The 23227-nt window shown below is 31.8% G+C and overlaps 1 protein-coding gene and 1 long non-coding RNA gene across 7 annotated transcripts; one reads left to right on the forward strand and one right to left on the reverse strand.

Moving 5' to 3' along the window:
- Window positions 1-222: 222 nt before the first annotated feature.
- On the reverse strand, window positions 223-21948 carry Rtnl1 (reticulon). Of its 6 annotated transcripts, none has more exons than XM_072003468.1 (6): window positions 21040-21948; window positions 13757-13792; window positions 5409-5616; window positions 5012-5220; window positions 4517-4622; window positions 223-3893 (listed from the first exon to the last, which is right to left on the reverse strand). In XM_072003468.1, the coding sequence occupies exons 1-6, from the start codon at window positions 21773-21775 to the stop codon at window positions 3842-3844; spliced, it is 1347 nt and encodes a 448-aa protein (XP_071859569.1). In that variant the 5' UTR covers window positions 21776-21948; the 3' UTR covers window positions 223-3841. The 6 variants fall into 6 exon arrangements, with proteins under 6 accessions (XP_071859569.1, XP_071859571.1, XP_071859570.1 ...); XM_072003470.1 differs by lacking the exon at window positions 21040-21948 and adding an exon at window positions 18305-18747; XM_072003469.1 differs by lacking the exon at window positions 13757-13792.
- LOC139987340 (uncharacterized) lies at window positions 21677-22112 on the forward strand. The gene is made up of 2 exons (XR_011799833.1): window positions 21677-21795; window positions 21942-22112. It is a non-coding gene; the product is annotated as an uncharacterized lncRNA (long non-coding RNA).
- The last annotated feature ends 1115 nt before the right edge of the window (window positions 22113-23227 follow it).

Raw genomic sequence — 23227 nt, forward strand, 5'->3', positions numbered from 1 at the left:
AATTGGTCACATAACATCCAAATCTACGATCAGTTAACGCGATCCTATTATGTTATCTATCCTATATTTCACGTACTAATAAACGAGATACGAATATAATAGCTGCTTTATCGTATCGTCAAAAATATCATATAATAAAATGTCTACCTATTATTCTAGAATATTATATTAGTTGATTTGTTCTAGATATTATGAAGGATATAAAGAAAGCAAATCGCGTAATTCAGTGTCTTATTTAATATAATTTATTTATAAATTAATCGTGCGGATGCAGATGCGATAATGAAAACGTCAATAAGCGATACGCGTATTACAATTTGCATTCTGATAAAGATTCTTCTTCCGTCTCTGTCTATTTTTCTCGCATTTCTTTCCCATCGTAGTCGTCTCATTTGCGGACGTTATATTTCGAAGTAAAGAGTAACGGTGGTACCCGTTATCGAATTTCATCGAGACTGTCAAATCGTATCATCGTAAGGAATCATGCGAATGAACCTTTAATGCTTTACGATACATCGATCAACGATGCTACACGATGAAAACAAATTTGGATGAAATTTCCAGGTACCAGCGTCGATTTGCTTGGAACGATATTATAATAAAAATTCGCAATTCAGCCAACAATTTTCAATCGTAATGTTTAACTATATAATTACACTTAATAATGTGATAGCGATAATTGTATTGCTCGAAGAAAGAAATCTTCGAAAACGCCGAAGAAAAAACAGACGGCGCTACTTCTTTAAATCTCACATACTTACATAACACGCGCTCGTTCATCATTCTCACATGTGTGTGTTTTTCAAGAATTATTAATGAGCGATGATACAGAAATCGAGTGATATGCGGACCCACTAACGATTACTAAAAAGATCGCTTTTTAAATTGTCTCTTTAATTGTCTCTTGGTTAAAATCATATTACTCTAAAAAGAGTCACTGTTTATATCTTACTATTGCAATAGTATTGCAATGATTTTAACAGTATTCAATCATCAAATACAAAAATAACCTCATTGAAAAAGTTGATTGTTTATCAGTATTGTAAAAATAATTGAAAGATCATGATCGAAAAAGACGCATATTAAGTGTTATCTGTGTTGATAAAATAGAATATTATAGTAACAAAAATTTCCGATTGACCATTAATTGAAAACCATGAAACTATTGATTATAAAACGATAGTGTATATTGTAGTATAAAGACAAATTAATTACCAATTAACAATATAATTTACTAAAACAAACTGCTTTCTTAACAGCTCGTCGTAAAGTAATAAAAGTTACTTTATTTTTTAAAGAATAAATTTTCAAACATAATACAAATTATAATTGATCCTTCGTGCATCTTAATTGAGAAAAACTGATAAATTTCTATATGTAAACTTCATAGAAACTCGAAACCTTATGTATATTAAAAATCAATAGATTTTTAATTAAATAGTACCCATACATTATTTATAGTGTCATTTAAGAAACTAATTCAAGATATGCAACATTCGTAACATCATCAACAACAAATAACTTTCCAATTTATCTTTCTTTATTATCTCAGTCTATTTGTCCCTCTTTTTTGCATCCACTCATACATATGTAACGCATTCTTCCCCTATATAAAAAAATGACATTTTAAAGGCAATTAATTATATATAAAGTAGAAGTTTTTAAATTATTTTCTCAGGGTCATATTTGACTGTTACTGTTAACATTTCCTTTGTTTATTTTTTAAACGAAACATTTAACAATAGCAAAAAGAGCGAGAGGCTTTTGCTAAAACAACTAATAGAATTTCAAGATCTGTATTTACAATTATATAAACCTTATTTTTTGATGTATTAACTTATGCTGATGCAATGTATCTGTAAATATGCGTATATATTGTAAGATATAAGTTTTAACGTGTTTTATACACAGTTTAAAGAACATATAGACAACATAAATAAATCATTTTTGAAAATATCGGTTCAGAGCTGAAAACGGGAATAGTCGCCAATATATTTTATTAAAGAAACAAAATTAAAAACAGAAAAGTAGAATGTATATTTGCATGCTTCTAAAAGCATGTGCGAATATTATGTTACAAATAAAAATCCAGGAAACTGATTTAAAGTCGCATACTGAAAAAAATAGTAGAAATCTTAGAAGGCTTTGTTTAAAATAAATATTAAAATGGATTTTAGATCAGTTTCTCATAACGAAATTATCTAGATCGTTGAAGATAAACAAAATTTATTGAAAACAAAAAGATTTTCCATTATCTTTAAGACACCTATATTATTTCATTTTTAACATTTGAATATAATCATCTATATTAATGTCATACGTTCCAATGCGTGCATTTATTATGTGATGTTAATGAATAAAACAACATTACATAAAGTTTTCGTTATAAAATTCAAGTTTGTAAACAGTATTCGTCTGAATTTATTGTAAGACTACTAAAAATGAGAGACAGACCAATATTTTATTACAAAACAAATTACCAATTTCAGTCATCTTGACGAATATGCAATCAGAAAAAGAAAAAAGGTGAAAAGTACAAATTTCAAACGCTAATGACTAAAAGAAGAAAAAGGAAAACACGCCTCTCGTCATCTTTGTGCCAAAGATATCTCTGAATAATTTCTATTATGAAATTAAAAAAATTTTTCTAAGAACTAAATGATTAATCATGATTGATCTCAATGGGACCGCATATCATTCTATTTAAAGAGGAAAGATCAGTTTGGACTGATGTGGGAGAGTGCGAGGAAAAAAACAAAAAAAAGGAAGAAAAACCGGGAACCCCCTAAGAGACACACGCATTGCACCGTTCATGGTTTTTGCATAGAGTACACCAAAGGGCTCTATTCGCCTCTCGCGTTGCAACAAATTAACATAATCGCTAAATGTTACTTCTTTCCATTTATTTCGATTAACAGGGACAGCTTGTATAGATCCAGAAAAGGAAAACTCGCATTACGACATCGTCGGACATTGAAATCCAGCTACCGAACTCCCAAAACATTGAGAAAAGGCATTCTTTTCCTTATTACCATGTAATCTTTTCTCGCTGTTCTTTTTTTCAAAGCAGTGTTTCCTTCATTGCGATTTTTCACATTTCCAACTCTTTGCTCTTCTATAAATACCCATTCATTTTAGGTAATTTTATTTTTCCTTCTTCTTTTTTACATATACATATATTTTCAATAATCTTCCATTACAATTTCTTTGCAAGCCATGCTTCTATTGTAGCTACTTTTTTACGATTTTTTATTTTTTCATACATAGGAATTTCAGAATTTAAAAAAATTATCCAGTTACTTTAAATCTTAAAATGCTAAGAACTTGATTTTTCTGTATCTTTCGTTTTCGTGGCATATTATTTATAATATATATATATATATATATAATATATATTATAAAATATATATATAATAATATATGTGTGTTATATATATTATACTATATAAGTATTATATATACCATACTATATAAGTATTATATATATTATACTATATAAGTATTATATATATTATAATATATATGTATTATATATATACATATTTATGTCTTCATTGTGCTCTTCTGTTTGACGCTGCTGTTACATTTCATCTTTTCTCCGTTGTTTAGTTTCTTTGAGTACTCTGCAATTTTCGCTAAATATTTCCCTTTCACCATTCTTCGTTCGATCTTCATATATTTTGTTTTCTATTTCCTTTTTTAATTTCGTTTTGTTCTTCTGCATTATCTTTTCGGTTCTCTCACGTAACCACTCTGTATTTCGTTCTTGCATGGATTCCGCAATTGTCCGACAAATTCGCTTAAGCTTCTTTTGCCCCCGCGTGATGATATATTCTCACATTTATTCTTCCTTCTTTGGCTCTTTCTTGCCAAACGGTATCGCAGCTTTCACTCTGAAACGACAATTAGAATATAGATGTTTTTAAAAAAATCTGAATTTATATTTGTATGAAAAATACCATCTTTTATTTTATTTTTTTAATGAAGATTAATATGCATCTTCTAATTTAACAATATGAATATATTTATACAAATTATATATGTAAATGTATAGCACGTAAGAGAACAAAACTATACCCATTTCCCTTTACACAGAGAACCAGTTCAAAATATCATTTTAATGAGTTCTGCACCGTGATGGACATCTACTATCAAGACGATAATTGCCAGTTAGTAGTCGGGGGGAACCATCAGCGGCATTGCCACTCTATATTTGTCACGAAGCAACGTTAATATTTTATGCAACAAATGCCTGATTATAGGGGGAACATATGCTACATTCAAAATGGAATCTATTCGCAATGTAATACATGATCAGGCGATATTTTACTTTATTTACAATTATAAGAAAATACTTCCAAGAAAATATTGTTGTAATTAAATTATTTTATTCAAAGTGTTGAAATCAGATAATACGGGATAATACAGAATTATCTGAGAAAAAACTCTGTATTTTTTTTTTTTTTATTTTAAAACGCGTGAAATATTAAAGAGTATTTGATGAATTGTAACTTACTTAGTAGTGAGATCGTTGATTTTGCTTTGTACCAGTGCTAGATTCTGGTCAATTTGTGCCTTATTTGTCTCATAGACCTTCGGCAGTGTGAATAAGGCAACCACTCCTAAGAAAAGATCAATTGAATTGGTTATAGAACGCGCTAGATTTTTCAAAATTAATGCTTATATCGAACATTCACATAGTCTAGATAATATTAAGAGGGCTCTAACATTGTTCAACGAGAACAATGACCTCATTATACATTTCGGTGAGGGTGTGGACATGCCGTTAAACCGCAAATTTAGTCTCTTGACGCTGAATATTTCGTTAAGACGTCAGTTCTATTAATATTTCTAGACAAGTATACGTACAACTATTTCCTGACTGTAGAGACAGAGGAAAACTAAGAATGTCTCGATTGAACATATTTTCATAACATACGATAAATCACATACTTAGCGTGACTTGTATTAAAACAGAAAACGGAACATTTGAGAAAATTACAAAATTTACCAATTATGACTAGAGTCATGCCATTGAACCAAGAACCCACGTAGGTTAGACACCAAAGAAGGACACCAAATTTTAATGAGTCGACGAAATCCTCGACAAGGAAGAGCCTACGAAGTTCACTGACCGCTGCGTTCAAGTGTGCAACAGCCACGTCTGCCACTTCGTGCACCTTCTCCGCGGGCAATGTTAAATCCATTTCCAAAATGTTCCTAAAATTATAAGTAACTTGTCAATATGTTATTGATTAGATTTTAACATTTTTCACAAATTTTTCTGAAATTGCTTAATCTTCAAAAAGTTTCATATTTCTGGTGTTTTAAAGCAAATGAAAAATTCTTTCTTTAGGATAAGAAATTTCATTTTTTCCAACTTTTATCTATGAAACCAGGATACTTACTGGAAAGGATGCCCATCGGAAGTTTTCTGAATAGCTTGAAGAACGGTGTTGTGAATCCTAAAGGCAACGGTGCCTGTGAGGATAAGAAGTGACAAATAAGCAAGAACACTTATCAAGCTGAAGTAGGCCAGCGAGAGGAGCACGCCGAGTATACACCCGAACACGGGGCCTGATTTCTTTGGATCGCGCCAATAAATTAAAGCTGCCACTAAAACGAAACAAAAAATACACCGTTATTAGAATCTTCAAATTCGCAATTATTATACTTTCATTATGTAATCTATTGCAATACCTAGTGCTTTCACATTCCTATTAATTCACAAATATACGTAACAATACAAAAAAACATCATGTTTCGATATCCAGGAAATATGCAATAAAAATAGTATACAGAACTGTATATACATATACAGGGAGACACTTATCGAAGTTGACCATTTTCTTAAAATCACAAATTTCACGTTCAGATATCATCTTTCTTTTCCACATAAAATCTTCGAATGTTGAGACAAGTTCAATATAGATATTATCCGAAACTGATCGAAATCATAACAGAAACATTATTAATATTACACCACTTATTAAGATTCTCAAGCTTATATTCAATATAGATCAAGTAAAATCTGTCCATTTCAATATTTTCGTACGAACACGTGCTCCTGAACCATATGTTAACAAATCTTGTCGAAGATCGATTTTTTTCTAGAGAAAAGACGAAGACTCACCGGAACCTCTGTCGGGAAGCTCCTCGATGGCTGTTCTTAAATTATTTTTCCGTACCATTTTCGACGAACGAGCAGAGGATATGGTATGAAAGAAGTCGAAAGCGAGGAAAGCTGAGTAAGAACTGCCACCTCTCTCCGCGGCTTCGTTTACACATGGAGCTCTCTAAATGCTTCGTGATATTACAAAGATACGTGTGTATGAGGAGTAGGAGAGGGAAGCAGATACTAGCGAGTTAGAATGGGAGAAAAACGAGGAAAGGGAACCGGTAGAGTAATCGTAAGTAAAATAGTCACCGCAGAAGAAAGTGGGCAAGATAAGGTAAATCGGTAGAAAAGTACTTCATTAATCACGATTGATGTACGAGTGTCATTGATAATTGGATTAAGGAGAAAATGGCTGTAACTTTTACCTCGCTTTTTCAAGCTATTTTGACATTATCAAACTTCCTTAAAAGTCGTGAGAATATTTTTGCTATCATTTGTTACATTTTTTCCTTAAACAGATCGTTCTGATATTTTATTCTTTTTATCTTGGTGTTATTTTAATGACATTTATATTTAATCTGATGGCTTTATACATAGATTTTTTTGTAGTGGTACTTTCATTATATTACGCAATTGCTTAAGCTGTATCTAGAATTATAGAACTGTGTTTAATTAAATCACGAAGTTGTGAAACTGTTAAAAAAGTTATTTTTATAAATGCGTTTAATTTTCATTCGGCTGTAAGTCAGGATATGGATCAGTTTTCATGTTATGAAGCTTTCAATAGAGTACTCAATCGTACTATTTTGGTATCATGCTTTGGGATCATGAGAAGTATCTTACACATGCTTTTCTCTTGCTGTCTTCCTCGAGTCTTAATATACATATTTTGTATCTATTTGCGCTTCTGATTGCTTTAACAATAAAATTTAACGTACATCGTAGATCTACAATTTTCTAGAGTTAACATATTTTAGACAAATGATGAATAATGAAGTAATTAAACATACGAGGAATCATGATTAATGACAAGAACTGATTGTCAACAGCCTTGAAGGTACCCTAATAATAGAGACCTAGTGAATTCTTGAATTTTGCCATCGGCTTTGTCTCTAATCCAAAAAGGACGGTCTATTAAACCATTTCCAAGGCCTCTTCAACGTCGTGTAATTCTGCCAAATGAATTTATGTCATCTGTTCCAATTCCTGATCGAACAAGTTCTATTTCGTTGAAAATCCAATCCTCTTCAATTTAAAATTCACCAGCAATTTGAAGATTTAATCTTGTACTTTTATATTTAAAGTATTTGAAAGCTTTTAAAAGTGTCTTTGCTGTCATAGAATTTTTAAAGACAATGTCAAGAGTGATAAGTCGCAATAGATATGCAGAAGAATGCGAAAATAAGCGAATATCATGATATTTTATCGTTTCTTTTGCGAATTTGATGCCTCCACGGCGACCGATTGTAAAGAAACTATAACGGATGTGTAATATGTCAACTAGAAGACTCTATATGGAAATCTATATGATATAATACGCCGTGGAAATATGCGTGCAAGCTCAGCCCGTCGTGTAACTGAGCACGAGCAGAATTGAATATTATATTCTGATCGTTTACTGCATTATAATCAAGCTGCTGCTTTAGTCTATTGGCATCAGTTTCTATTCGACATTTAGCAGGATAGGTATGCTAAAATACTTAGAAAATGTTTAAAACAAAGGTATTCGAGGGACAATGTTTTTTAAAATTGTAAAGAATTGTGAAATGTTTAATTCTTTAGAATAATCCTCTTCCATACTAAAATATGTATTAAATATTTAAAGGGCAATATTCTTTAAAACTGTAAAATATTCATATAGAAATTCTAGATATTATTATTTTAAAAGTGTTAAAAATATAGGCAAACGCATATTTTTAAATGTAATGCTCTAAACTCTAAACTTTAATTCTCTAAATTAATCCTCTTTCATACTAAAATATCTATTAAATATTTCGAATATAATTTAGAACGTACTCTGTGTCTTTTTCATTTCCACCCATAGTACATATTTTACCCTAATTGATTCTCTGGCGATACTAATCAAACTATAGAAAATCTTCGAATATCCTCTTCATGTTCTTTATCGAACAGTTCCTGTACGACCGATTCTAGAGGCTGCAACAATAAGATATTAACATTCGTATAATTGCTTGAGTGATTCAGACGCATCGAACTCTTAAAGAGGTTCAATCAGAGTCGGAGTTGGGACAAATCCAGACGTGGACAGAATTTAACAGAGCGAGAAAGATAGAGATACGTCGTGCATAAGTATCACGTATCGAAGGAAAAGAGGGGAACGGTCGGGCGCGGTTTGGCGGTAGAAAATCAATAAGATGTCTCTGGTAGTGCGATGCCCGGCGTCGCAGTGTCGGCCGTTGCCTCGACGTCCCTTACTATCCCCAGAAATATACCTTCCAACGGATATTTTACCCTCCACGAATTCACCCTTCATTTGCTTCTTTCCCCCCATAGGAAATTATACACCATACACCTGACTCAGAGTTACCATCTCTCTTTTTCTGGTATCATATTCGCGTTGTACACGCGAAGGTTTCTTAAATTACATATAAAACTAACGATCAACCCAGAAAAGTATTTCTTACGTAAAATTTTGTCAAAGTACGAAGAAAATATTTTTTACTATAATATGTGATGATTTCTGAATTTCGCTCTCGCAAGAAAATGAAGTCATTTTTTGCTATATTATTAGCTGCGTTAGAAAAATGAGAATCTCAGCTTTTTCCTATTTTCTATTCCTAAAAATTGATACGCGAAGAAGAATATTATCCAGAGTATCGAGAAACGATTTGAGATTTTTTTTAAACGGTTTCGTATTCATCTTCCAGCGGAACTGTCGCAATGCGACAGTGGCTTTAAGCAGGATAAGTTTCACGAGACGGTATCGATTTTCTCGATGAGATTTGACAAAGAATTCGATTCTTTTGGCTGCTTTGGATCGCGTCCAAGCGCTAAAAGTAACAGTGTTTCAAAGCAAACAGTGCAATGCTCTGGTCTTTAAAAGTACTCAACAAGAATTATTAACAAAAGGTTCTCATAACAGCTACGTTTCTCTTTCTCCAATATTTCGTCGAAGTACCTTCAAATAAATATATCAATTATACTAGTCCTCTGAAAGGTTCACTCCATTCGCTAATCTAATTCAAACATTCTCTCCAGACTATTTGATTCAGCTTTTAAATAATTTCATCCTTCATTAAAAGTCTAACTCTTGCAATTAGCACCAATTAAATCGAAAACAATCAAAACATTAAACAATCGAAAAATTCGTGGTCCTGAAATCTTTGTTGAATTTCTAGTTTGATCCAAAGAACTCTGATTACCAGCATTATCAAAAACTTTCGCTTTCGATCGATTTCAAACAATAAAATTCCTAGTTTTCTGACTGCAAACTCAATATCTAACCAAGTAAACAATTACTAACTCCTATTCCTCAAATTCTTCAAAATTTCGATTTGTTATAGTTGAATCCTAAGGTTTCAGTCCTGTTTTCAGCAGATCGCAAAAATCATTAACATTTCCAAAGATCCCCACCCCGGATCTCTGATGTAACCACGTCTGCGCAGTTTCTTTCTCAAACTGGCAACCTATCAACCTCCTCGGTGTATATACCTGCCTCTCTATCAATTCAGATTCGAACAACCCTTTGTGACACTCTTACTCACGTTCCTCCCTCGTGATTGCCATGTTTCCCTCCCTTGTCTCCGCTTCTTCCTCCCTCCTCTAGAGCTCGAGGGACACCTCGAAGAGAGAAGACACTGGCGGCGAGAGGATAAACGGATCGTACACGGCGATGAAGAAAACCTTGCTAGGAAAACCAACGTAGAAACGCGGCACACACTCCGCGGTAGAGATAGACTGCGGGCTCACCGAGCGAGAAGCAAGAGTTCCCTTCGAGACTTCTGGCAGAGCACCAACAGCCTCAAACCCGGCCGGATACTATATTTAAACCCGGCTACGGCCGCCAATCGTCTCCGGCTTTTTTGGATTCTAACCGCGACACGAATCTGTCCAACTGTATTGAAATTTCAATGAACGGGAACAAAAGGGACAGGATTCCTTTGTAAAAATGTAAAGGGCTCGTTTAAATGGTTTACAAGGCGACTGGAACACGAATCTTGCGTGTATAGGATGAATATGTTGGATTAGGGGGATATCTGAGTAGATACGAGACAATCTCAGTTGCTTGACCCAGACCTGAATTGGAAATACCATGGGCAATGTCTTGGTTGATGATTGAAAAAGGTGTTGTTTTGTTGCGAATAGATTAGATAGAAGTGACACATTGGTTTGTATGTTTAGGTATATGTTTTTGAATGCTCGATGTTTGATTCTTTTCATTCGAGGAAACTTCCTGAATGAGTACTTCTTTTTATATAAACATACTGTAACATACAGGATGTCCCACTTTTTTCCCGATAAAATGCGAGAGTTTAACCTATAGGCAAAACTAAGAAAAGGATGTTATATAAAGTTTGTGAGTAAACACTTTGTTATAGAGTTATAAACAAATATCGTATGCATGAAACAGGTAACAACGCATTTTCTATTCCAGCACACAAAAGTCAATCGTATTATTTTATCAACGTAGTTGCATATTTTTTTATTGTGTAGTAACAATACCGTGTCGTTAAAATAGTTGTAGAATATAATAATAATAAAAAACGATTACCTTTACTGTATTTCATAGTTCAGTAAAAATATTAGAATAAGCAAGGCTTTTAGAGAGTCATAAAAAGCATGTAACTACACAAATCAGATAAACACAGTCGACATTCTGTTTGCTATAGTGGAAAATGCGTTGTTACCTGTTTCATGCATACGATATTTGTTTCTAACTCTATAACAAAGTGTTTACACACAAACTTTATATAACACTTTTTACTCTATTTTCTCCTATAGATTATGTCCTCGCAGTTTGTCGAGAAAAAAATCGCAACAGCTTGTATAATACATATTATAATAAGCGTGGGATTTGACGATAAATAATTAATATAAAAATTAATATAATATGTCTCGATAAAGGGTAGAGCTATGTGAATAATTTCTAAATTATTTTGTACACTTTCAATTGAAGATTGAAATTTAACGAAAATTAACAAAATATCCTACATTGCTACGAGAATTAATATAGAAAATTTGAGGACAATATTCATCGGGTCTATCTAGTCTAGTCAGATCACCTAGACCTAACATTGTCAAGTAACATTTGTGAATGACGCGATGGATAATTGGCAAGATCTTCTATTTCTCACGCGAGTTATCCAACACAAAATTTTCCAAGTCGCAAAGCAAGACGCAATAGTAATACAATCAACTGTTGCTAGTAGCTTTATCTACAGTCGTTAAGGAAGTTAGCTGATCGTAATATAGAACTCAAGATTCGAGAAGCGGATCCAACCTGTCAGAGTAACATATTGTGCAATTACTAGATTGCAATCGACACTCTACGTGCTAGATTGAATTATCATGACGAAACACACAAACGATTGACGTCAGAGAAGTCTACAAAAATTTATAGCCAGGTCATCGAACCTCAGAGGATTAATATCATTCCAATATCATCCTAAATGCAAGCATCCAACAATAGTCACAACTCAGACTTCTTTGGTATGTACTCTTCACGAGGTACTTGACCCATACACACATACACAGATTGCTCTTGCCTCTGTAGTCTTCAAAGGGAAAATCAATACCACTGACACTCGAGGGAACAAAGGAACCAGATTCTAAGTACTATCCTCGTGTATCTATAGGGCCACTGATGGAGTCGATTTTTCTGAAATTACAACAAGAACTATGTCAATAATCACGCGCCATTTTGTGCTAATATTTTGAAGCAAAGATATGTTACCTATTATTAAATTGTGTAGTAAAAAGTAGTAATAGTCGATGATACGTTAAAATATTTCTTTCAGCACTTTGTCTTTAGTTTGTTCATATATTTAATTGGTAGATGTTTATACATTCATGAGAAATGTAAATTTGTATAAACATTCGCAGTCGAACTATTACGAATAATACACACAAATGAGAAGCCATATTTATGTATAGACTTTCAAATATTTGTTGAGGTGAATCAATTTCTTATTAATTCAAGAGAGATTAAACATTTATCAATTGGCCAGTTTCGTTAAATTAAAAATTGAACTGGATATACAAATTTTGTGAATGCATGAAATTCCGTCCATCATTTTTATCAAGACAGAGATTAAATACAAAGGTCATATAATAACCCCAAGCTTTCGAACGATAGTGTATTATGTTTAAAGTTGCTCATAGAGATATATTGGAGTACAAAGAAACAAGAATCGTTAATGTCTTTAGAAGGAAGTTCGATAAAAGTAACCTATTGTACGACCAAAGTGGTGTCTTGATAACTCTCCTTGTACTTTGAATACTTATCGCAAGACATTGTAACGAAAATAACGTTTCGGAAGTTGGCGACACGAATGACGTAGTGAATGTATAACTTTACCCGTAAAATAACGATTTCCGAGAATCTTGCTGCCTCTGCATTTTCATTGTCCGATGAAAATGATTTATACGGTACAATTCTCTCGTATTCTCGTTTCCGTGGAATATATTGAAGTTATAGTGCTAAATTATTGATCAACAAGTGGATGAATTACACTTATGGAATAATACATATAAGAAAGGAAACACGATACAAAAGTGTTTAGATAATAAATATGCAATCTCGTAGAGGGAATTATACAGTCAGTACAAAGGTCTTTCGTTCATATAGTATACATAGATATGAGTAATTGTTGCAAGCTGTTTATTGTTCGATTTACCATTGAAAATTCTGCAATCTTTCGTATTGTAGCAAATTCGATGACAAATAAAATCTTTGCCTTAAAAATGTATGAATTATAGTAATTATATTTCACTTAACAATGAACTTGTCTCAACGTGGCTCTACATCAAATTTCGGATAATTTCTCTGTATAAAAGTTATCTTAATCTTACTACGGTCTTTGAATTCGTAGGTATATTTCTCATTTCAATGTCATTCTTGTTTCAACAGATAAGAACACAAGAATAACAATTTTCTTGTATCTTTCTCGAAGCTAGGACATTTTTTAACGATAAAAAGGTATTGGACTAGTTGGGTTCATTATCCAAATCGAAAATGACACCAAAGGATACAGCAGGATTAAACAATACTAAAAGTAGGATATCGTTTTTACTAAAAATACTTTCTATTGAAACATTTATCAATTGCCCAGTTTCATTACATTAAAAATTGAACTGGATATAATCGACACGAAAACGATAGCTTTTTTTTTCACTAAAGCTATATTTTATATTTATTATATTTATTTATAGAAATGCTTCTATAAGCTCCAAGTGGGTCATCCTATATACAATAAATAAATCATAGATAGCGTTCTCTCTCGCCCCTCTCCCCCTTTTTTGTCTTACGGCTACTCTATAGGTATTAGAAACATAAAACACAAGTACATGTTTAAAAAAAAGAAAAACATTTGACAAAATATATAGCGATTATATAAATATACTGCTCAACACATAGAAGCGAACGAATGGACATCGACATCGAGTTTGGCGTCTTACCTTTTGGATTCAGTCTATCAGGATTAAACCATGCGTCTGTAAAGAACAGAATCGAAATATGTTAGTTTACGTGATTGACATAGTTCTATATAATTACTTTACGATGATCTGTGAGAAATGAATGAATGACAATAAAAAAAAAGATTCTCAATGCTGTATAATAATAATAAAGGTAGCGATGATATTTCTTTATAATGAATACTTTATCGTTATAATATTGGGTTGACAACTAAGTGATTGCGGATTTTGTCATTAGGTGGTAACGACAATACTACGAAATCAGTCTTATCAGTAATAGTATTTTCTAAAAATAATTCTATTAGATTTTAACATAAACTGATATCGTGGGTTATAGGTGACTACGGTTTGAGCTACATTTTCTGAATTAACTTACTGAATGTTACAATAGGTATATAATTTCAATTTATTTTCTCTATCTTACATGATAAACACCGTTAATAGTATTTATCGCGTAAAAAATAGGATATAAACTAAAATAGGTTACTCCAAAATTAATCTTTTTAAACTTATTAATTAGTTAAATGACGAATGTATTTGTATGTTGTAAAACTGGTCTTACATTTTATTACACTATGTCTTCCTTAAAGAAATATCAGTAGAAAGGCGTGTTTCTATTGTCCATAATAAATAAAAAAATTGTCCAAAGCTTATAAACAATTCTATTCTAAAAAGATTAATCAGCCTAATTCAAACCGGTTATCATCTATTGTACAACGAAACGATATCAATCGAGAGATAAATAATTCTCATGAATTTAATGAAAAATGTTATAAAAAAAGAAATTTGATAAATACGCGTATTTTATATCAATGATAAGGAAAAATATTTACATCGTTATCCAATATACAACATAAAAGCTGCAAAACCGCATGGTGGTATTCAATCTAGACTCATTCAAGAACAGTTGTACGTGTTCACTCATTGTCGGTATCATTAGCATAAAATCAAACTCTCGTTCATTTTAATTTCCTAATGCTTTCCTACTATGTAATTTTTTCTCTCACAGTCGGTGATTTAACCCATTCCGTTAGTCAAATGTAACAATAAGAATTGTTGATCGTACAATTGCTCGTTGCATAACGGAAATACGTATTATTATTATTTTTTTTTTTAATTATTCTCATAGATCTATCAACGTTTTTAATTTATCATCTGAAAAAATTAAATTGGATTTTTTCTTCAAAGAAATTAATACATGTACATGTATAAAAATATCAAAATTAGTTATAAAAATTTTCGTATAATTTTTGAGAATAATATATCAAAAGATTTCAGGAGTGGCAGTTAAATAGCACCTAATCGATTGGCAGCATTCATTGTCAGTGTAATTAGCACACTGCACGGTGTTGCGCAATCATCGACCTCGACTTCTATCTCGATATCTACGTACTTCGACCAGATGACTTGTCTTAAAATTTGCAAATGTAATGTCTAATGTCCCTGGTGAATGATATAGTGAATTTGCCTAAATAAAATATTTCTTATCTTTTATAACTTTCTAATAAAAAATTAAAACGGTATACCACCAGCGCAAGTCTCATAGATCCAGAAAACAAGATAAAGAAATAAAAAAGAAAGGAAGAATTTTTTATTCCTCTATAATTTAAGACTAATTTATTTTAATTCTGTTTATTTCATTCACTATTTGTATTTATTACTCATCATTAATCTATTTTATTTTAAAACACAAGGAAAAAGCCAACAGACCCTCTGAATTTTAGAATTCGTTACGAGAGAATTTCTAATGAAAAGTCCTCTTTCAAAACAGTTATGAAAGAAATGAACAAAGTTATTATTATTAATTTCACTGTAATTTATATACAAATAGAAAGTAATTATTTTATGCTTATTCGCGTTTATTTTTCAAATTAGAGATCCAACAAACGAATTCTTATCAACGCGATTTTCGATAAGCGAATACATAAATTAGATTTGTTAGAGTAAATATCCATTCTTTAATCTCATAACTGTTATCAAAAACATTTCTAAAGACATGGAATATCTTATATTGTATATACGTAACGTTACTTCGAGTTATTTATATGCTTATCTTATGTAACTCGTGCTTTCAATATATCTAATCATGATCGTAGGTTGATCCATGTAATTAGAGATAATTGCTGAGCTGTTATATTTATTGATCATACTTGATGAAAAGTGATTTCTTTTTTAAAGAATAGACTCTTGAAGATAGACACACATACAAACACAATGACTATTTAAATTTTGAAGCAACATAAATTATCCCTAATTTCCACAATGCCAATTCAATTATACTTCCCGAGTGCCGATACTATTTTTGCAACCAACTGCGACGATTATTGCTAATCAAATATGCAAACTTCAATTCATATGATAAGGTAAAAAAATTCCATAATAATTTTGTGATAAGATATCGAGCACTTGAAAATCTTCAATTATTTTTTTATATTATAACTGTGCCCATCCATCAATTATAAAATAGTAATTAAATAAGTATATAATTACATGTATATCTTTTTTATATATGTTATGTATGAATAAAAATAAAAATTCGATCGGTGTCCATTTTTTCTATTTTATTATCAAAAATTGCTATTTACAATATAAAGTGTGCAATATATTTATAAAAACCCATAGTCGACGATCAATAACCCACTTACAAATCGCGTTTCCACTGCGCATGTCAGACAGTCGATGCACCCGGAGCTATATAATTATCTAGTTTTTTCACTTTTCTCTTTTTCGCGCTTTCTCTTTGTTTTTATATTTGATAACGCATACGACGTGGTATCTGAATGACTTACACGATTAACAACAAGTTTCCTGTAATAAATACGGCTTTATCTCAGTTTGAAAATTAGAGGACTTTGTCCTTTTTTTATTATTTATTCCTCCAATTTTGCAAAAGAATCATTGTCTGACTAAAGTTGAGTTAAAAACAATTTTTTAATAAAAAGATTGTAATAAGATATAAGACAAAGAAATTTTGACTTTTTTGATTCTGTTTTTTTTTTTTTTTTTACAAAGAAGGAAACAAATATTTGTTGAGAAATAAACGCATAATAATTTATGTAAGTTATTCTTGTAATTAATTAAGTTTCTAAGATCTGGAAGAAATTGCAACAATTCAAAATAGTAATAAACTAAATTGTATTAGATACATATTTATATTGGAAAGCACAACGTAAATTTATGTTGGAAAGCACGACATGAATTTAGGATAAAAGAATATTTCAATCTATGCATAAATATCAAACAATACTTATGTGTGTTTCACTAATGAAAAACAGGTTATTAATAAATGATGGTGTGATTTCTGTAGCAATCGATATTTTCATAAAAAGAACAAGGAACTTTAACGATGTATCATGATAAATCGGCTCTTTAAAGAACATTATGATCGCTTTTGCATTGTTTTCTCATGAAGCCCTATAACCCATTGGTAAGCATTGTGGCCTTGAAAATGTATTATCTCCAATATTTCTCTAGTATTTATCTCTAATAACCATACATAGTATTGTATTTTTAAAAAAAACATCACTTTAATACTTGCTTCAAAACAATAAAAGAAATCTCAATATCTTAACAGTTTCAATAAAAAATCTCCTTCTAATGTACAAGTATCTAATCGCATTGCATAACGATGTCTATCATATTATACTATAACATAATTCTGTAACAGAATATTAAATAATATTAAATAAACGTAACTTTATATTTTCTTTATCTCTGTCATATACGTTCATTTTACATAATGTAGACGTAAAATAATTTATCAATTATATGATAAAGCTACTGTAACTAATACGCGCCCTACTGATGATAAATTGCACCTCGTTTCCGACGTCAAACCACTGAGCTACCTGTTTGATATTATAGTATGAGCCAAGATGAAACGAGGCTATAGCGTAAAATCTGTTAGGAGTTAAAATGAACATATTTCTTTATCAAAACAAATAAATTGAGAAAGATAATAGCACAAAAAGTTCTCTGAGAGGTTCGTACGATGAAATTCTAAACCTTTGGAGACCGAACATTTCAGAAGCACGTCATAATAACACATAATATACATTACATGAGTTTTGTTACGCGTATGTAATTATTTTTTCAAAACATTTTCTAGCAATACGTGATATATATATCTACACGACACGATTTTTTATATTAGAACAATAAAAATACAAGATATGTGCAGTACACTACAGCACCAAGTCAAAATGATCTGGGTTCGGTATCTAGGAACAATCCATTTTATAAAGTATATCAAAATTAAATTTATACTACACATTACAATCTCTCTTTCTCAAATAAAACAGTGTTAATCATAAGATGTCACTATTTTTTATTGCGCGAAACCCTAGAAATGCAATACATATTTGATCTTAAAATGAGCTGCGGCTATAAGGCCAGCCATAGGATCATCTATACCACTTCTCGATGGTTTAATTTATGATCTCGCTATATATCTTGACTCATACTATACTTTGAATATGTTATATCTCCTAGTCGACGTCAAATGAGAAAAAAATGTAAAAATTAACATACATGGATGAAGAATATTCCAGAAGCAAGAATTGCCATTGGCGATGCATGATTCTTTGCAAACCACATCGGAATCTTCTTTCTCTTTCTCAGGAGACATAGGGCATGCCGGCTCCATTCTCATTATTCCCTAACCTTGTGTCTCAGTCGAACCAAGGACGACTCGCATTCGAGCACTACCCCAACAACCCGCTCTGATAGTCGCAACGACGCACTTTCTGCTACTAGCTCCTTACTTTCCCCGTTTCTTTCACCCTTTTATTCTTTTTTCACTGACTCTGTTCGCATTCGAATAACTCGTTCCGACTTATTCTATCTGCCTTTGATACACGAAATGATTTTAAACAAATCTATCGGGGGAAAAATAATAGTTCGTGTAATATTGATGTTGCGATTCCCTAACGACACACTATGCTTTGAGACGAGAACAGGACTGACGAGTATTATCGACCCGTGGACAGTTCCAGATATCCCCACCACCTCGACGCGCCATTGCTAGGTGCATAGGGAGGCGATAAGGCTTCGGGTACGGTTCGGATGAAGTATAACTAGTTACTTTTGTTGATAAGAGATGGCGCCTTCAACACCGGTGGGTTCTAGTGAGTTTCAGCGAAGAACATTAGATGACGCGGAATTCAAAATATAAATAGGCAATTCATTCGAGTAGAAACAGGTGTATCTACTAAAACAAATTGTTGCATGAAAATTTGAAATTTTTACAAATGAATAAATTGATAATTCGTGTTTGAAAGAAAGTAAAAAATAAAGAATTATTATTTGTTTATATTTCACAATTTCTTTTTAAAAACTTATAGTTCCTATTGACTACAGTAATTCTTATATTTTGAATTTGTAAAATATCTGTGGTAACTATTAGTTTATGATCAGATATGGTGTTAAAGTATTATTTTGTGGCGAGTATTCTGAAACAGTTGACAAGAAAAACATAACATACTACAATAATGTGCGGCGATCGGAAATAATTCATGAGTCAGGCGCCTGAAATTTTTCGTACTGAAATCACGAGTAAAAATATCTTCTTGAAGAACGAAAAAGCCGCTTCACTTAAGAGCACGGCGCATAAAGAATGATTTTCAATTAGCACTACAATTTTATCGATATAAATTTGAACAGCTTAATATTGAATATGTCGCCTATTATATACAAATTTTTAATTGTAAAATGCATTTTTATACAGACTATTTTCCCATGGGCTTGGCTGTTCCCATTGGTTCAATCAAAAGAGGTCGTAAGGTATCCCTGCTGCGGATCAATATGGTGAGAAGATACGGGTTACTTCGATCCAACGTAGAAACCATACACGCTAAATGAGTACATATCTCTTTTTTCATGGTGTAACCTAATATACTATACAAATACTAATATAAATAAAAAGATATAGAAACATGCTATTCCATTAAAGATATAAGACGTTTAATTCTCTCTTTTTCTAGTGATTTTTCAACGCGACACTGGAATTGTTTCATTTTTCAAATAAAAATTAAATGTCCAGATAAAAATTATATTATTTGAAGAGTGCTATTGTTCGAAATGTTTAAGTGAAAGCAGTTGAAAATCGGTCACTCAACGAGTATCATACATTTACTCATTACATAGTTCCTTAATGGTACACACCTACATACGAATATATTTAAGAATCGATAATTTGTTACTTGGCTGTTGACATTTTATTCGAAACAAATCTATAGCACATATTATTAATAGCGAATCTATTACACTATAATTTACTTAATACGCACTTAAGCATTGCACGAGAGATTATAATCGTAAAATAAAGAATAATGTTAATCTAATAAGTTATTCGTAATAAGATGTTAATATAGCGAGAAGAACCATGAACATGCAAACTACATAGAAATTCAACCGCGAAATCTTTAGTTACCGTTATACTAAGTACATCATATATCATAAGTAACGGTATAAAGACGTCACTATCTCGGGGCACCACGATATGATTTGTATCATATTAAAATAATAAGCGAAATACCAATTATCTAAGTTTGCCGTAAATGGTGTAATCGTACACAATAAAGAACATTAATAATGGCTACGACTTCACGTAAAAGATTGACACATTCTCTCTTGTACAAAATGACGCAATACATGATTTCTTGCCTGAATTTTTACAATGCTTTTGTGAGTAGTCATTTCTTAGTATTGAATTGTTATGAAATATTTGTTTATTTTCTCGAGCATTTTATTAAACTGAGAAAACATTTAACGACTAAAAAAAACTAATTATTAAAAATTCGGACTAAGATATTTCTTGCGGATTAATTTCTTATGAAGCTGATGAAAGAATAAAGATGTCTTAAAGAGGTGTATGATGTGCTTGGAATAACTAATCACATCATTACAGCTCACAAACGCAATGACGCTGTAGCCAAGCGGAAGCATGGTTCACTTCGTGCAAAGATGATAAATTAATTAACATTTCGTACTAATCGTTCATGCTTTCGAGACTTTGGAGGTCGTCATCTCAAGAACATTGACTATAAAATATTCTTCCGAGTAATATAAAATCTTAATATATGATTGAAATAAAAAAAAGACTGTATATAAGACCTAACAAATTTTTACTTAACCTTATTAGATGACTTATATATGTACTATTTTAATCATATCGATATATATCACATAATATCAGTCTAATTATATTACTATTTCCTTTATAAACTATCGACTTAATTATTTATTAAAAATGTAAATGTACTCACCGATTCCCATGCTACTGAAAATCTCCTTTGGAGCAATTTCCACTTCTTCTATTGGTTCTCGTCTTACTTCCTGCTTGATCGATTTGAAACTCTTTGCCGGTGATGCTTCGATTTCGGACTCAAATTCCGATTCCCCGGTTTCTGGTGCACTGATCCGTTCCTTTTTCTCTACATGCTCAACCACATACTCACTTACACTTTCTGCTTTTCTCTCTGGTTTCGAAATTAACTCCGAAACAGATGGAGACTTTTCAATAACATTCCATGAATTATCCAATTTTTTCTCAGTAGAGGGAGGAATTTCTGGCTCGCGATCTGGAATTTTGGTTTCCTTAACTTCTTCCTTTTCTGCGATCTCTTGCTTCTCGTCTGCCTGTTTAGTAACCGGCTCGATTTTCATAACGTCCGATTGGTCCTCTATTTTGCCTGATAACAAGTCGAATTCAGGTTCCTTTGATCTAACCTCAAAATTACTTTCCTCAGCCGGTTTCCCTTTTTCTGACTCCAATAATAACACCGTCGCTTTTTTAGAATCTTCTGGTTCATTCAACGATTGATTCAAGGAAAAGTTGATCATATCTTGATCCATATCGAAATTATCCTTCGCACTTTTATCTACTTTCTCGGTATGAGTTTCAAGGTGGGTTGATTGTCCATCCTGGACGTGTTCGAGGTGCTCAAAATCGTCCATCGAATCGTGCTCTCTCCTGATTGGTTGCTCCTTCAACTCGGCCATCTTTGCTGCACGCGAGGAGTGTTATCCTGTCATAGAATTCAACTTTTCCTTTAGGACGTTACCGATATTTTTTCGTTAATTTTCTTTGTAATATCTCTTCGCGATATTTTTCTCTTTAAACTTAAAAATTCTCAAAATTATTAACAATTAGAACAGTCTCTAAAAGCTGTTACCTGCAACGATAGTTTGACGTTTCGTTACGTTTTGATCACCTTTCTTGTTACAATCTCACGTTCCTTGAATTTTTTAAGATCGAAGACTTTAACAGCTCTTATTTCGTTATAACTATTTTACTTATTATTAAGCGATGCACAATAATTTATTCAAACATTAACAATAGGCGGTAGACATTGAAAATGAAAAACTGTTTTAACGCTCACTCTTCCACGGGTGAATTCGATTCTGAAGCATGTTCTCCGGCGGAGTATCTCACGGGGTGTGCGTAGTAAGAGGGTTTCCGCCCCACCTATTCCTGTCTGCATCAGGAATGTACACATATTGGGTAACGACTTTAATAAACTCAGAGAATGTAAATTTTTGAAAATTCTATACTCGCTTATACATATCACGTATTTCATTCATTTATGCCCCTTTAAATAATTCTTAGAATAAAAATATAAAATAATGTATCTTAATAACAAATTGCAAAACTGTAGCGCTCTTTAGTGCAAAATACATTACATATTGTCTGTTTTTATTAAATGTTAAGAAGATAACTTTTATGTATTAACAATCTTAAAAAGATAATATTGAGACCGGGGTCCGATAAGTACCGTCCGTTCCTGAGGTAACCAATGAGAATTGATGGTTGTCCCCACCATATGGTTAGAAAGAAGGAACTGGAGGGGACTCACAGTTTAGGACAATGGGTAATGAGTCACGTTGGAAGAGTACATAGACGCGTATAATGATCCTAGATGTGTCATATCTGTAAAATATTAGTAAGAAATAACAAAAAATACTATAACATAATGATTGTCGAAAAAGAACTAAGAAATATATTTTTTAAATCTCTTTCCAATTTCTTTTTCTATAATTTTTTCAACTGTACGCACATTCGATCTCGAAAATTATTCAGAAGTTTATCTTTCTAATCATTTGATTTAAACCTATTTTTAATACATAACGTTCCTTTTTTTTTATTTGTCCTATCCTTTGATAGGGTAGGTCATCTTATTGTTTCAAGTATTTCTAATATTTACTAATAAAACAGAGTATATAAGTGTATATGTTAAATGAAATTTTTTAGAATACACATTCAATATTATCTCAATATTTTTTTATCGCAATAATATATGACAATTTAAGAATGAAGAAACTTATACTCCTTTATATGAGAGTTATTCTAACATTTCTATCCTTTATTAACATACATCACATTTTTCAAATAGTAAAATACTAACAATTGTCTTACTCATGTATAGACATTTCATTAACTACCTATAAGTTGTT

The sequence above is a fragment of the Bombus fervidus genome, chromosome 5 (assembly GCF_041682495.2).
Source record: "Bombus fervidus isolate BK054 chromosome 5, iyBomFerv1, whole genome shotgun sequence".
Taxonomy (NCBI): Eukaryota; Metazoa; Arthropoda; class Insecta; order Hymenoptera; family Apidae; genus Bombus; species Bombus fervidus.

Coding starts and splice junctions, on each gene's coding strand:
- Rtnl1 (XM_072003468.1), bottom strand. CDS start 21,775: ATGGCCGAGTTGAAGGAGCAACCAATCAGGAGAGAGCACGATTCGATG. Junction 5,221..5,408: donor TCCGATGGGCATCCTTTCCA/GTAAGTATCCTG, acceptor TTATAATTTTAG/GAACATTTTGGAAATGGATT. Junction 4,623..5,011: donor CATGACTCTAGTCATAATTG/GTAAATTTTGTA, acceptor ATCTTTTCTTAG/GAGTGGTTGCCTTATTCACA.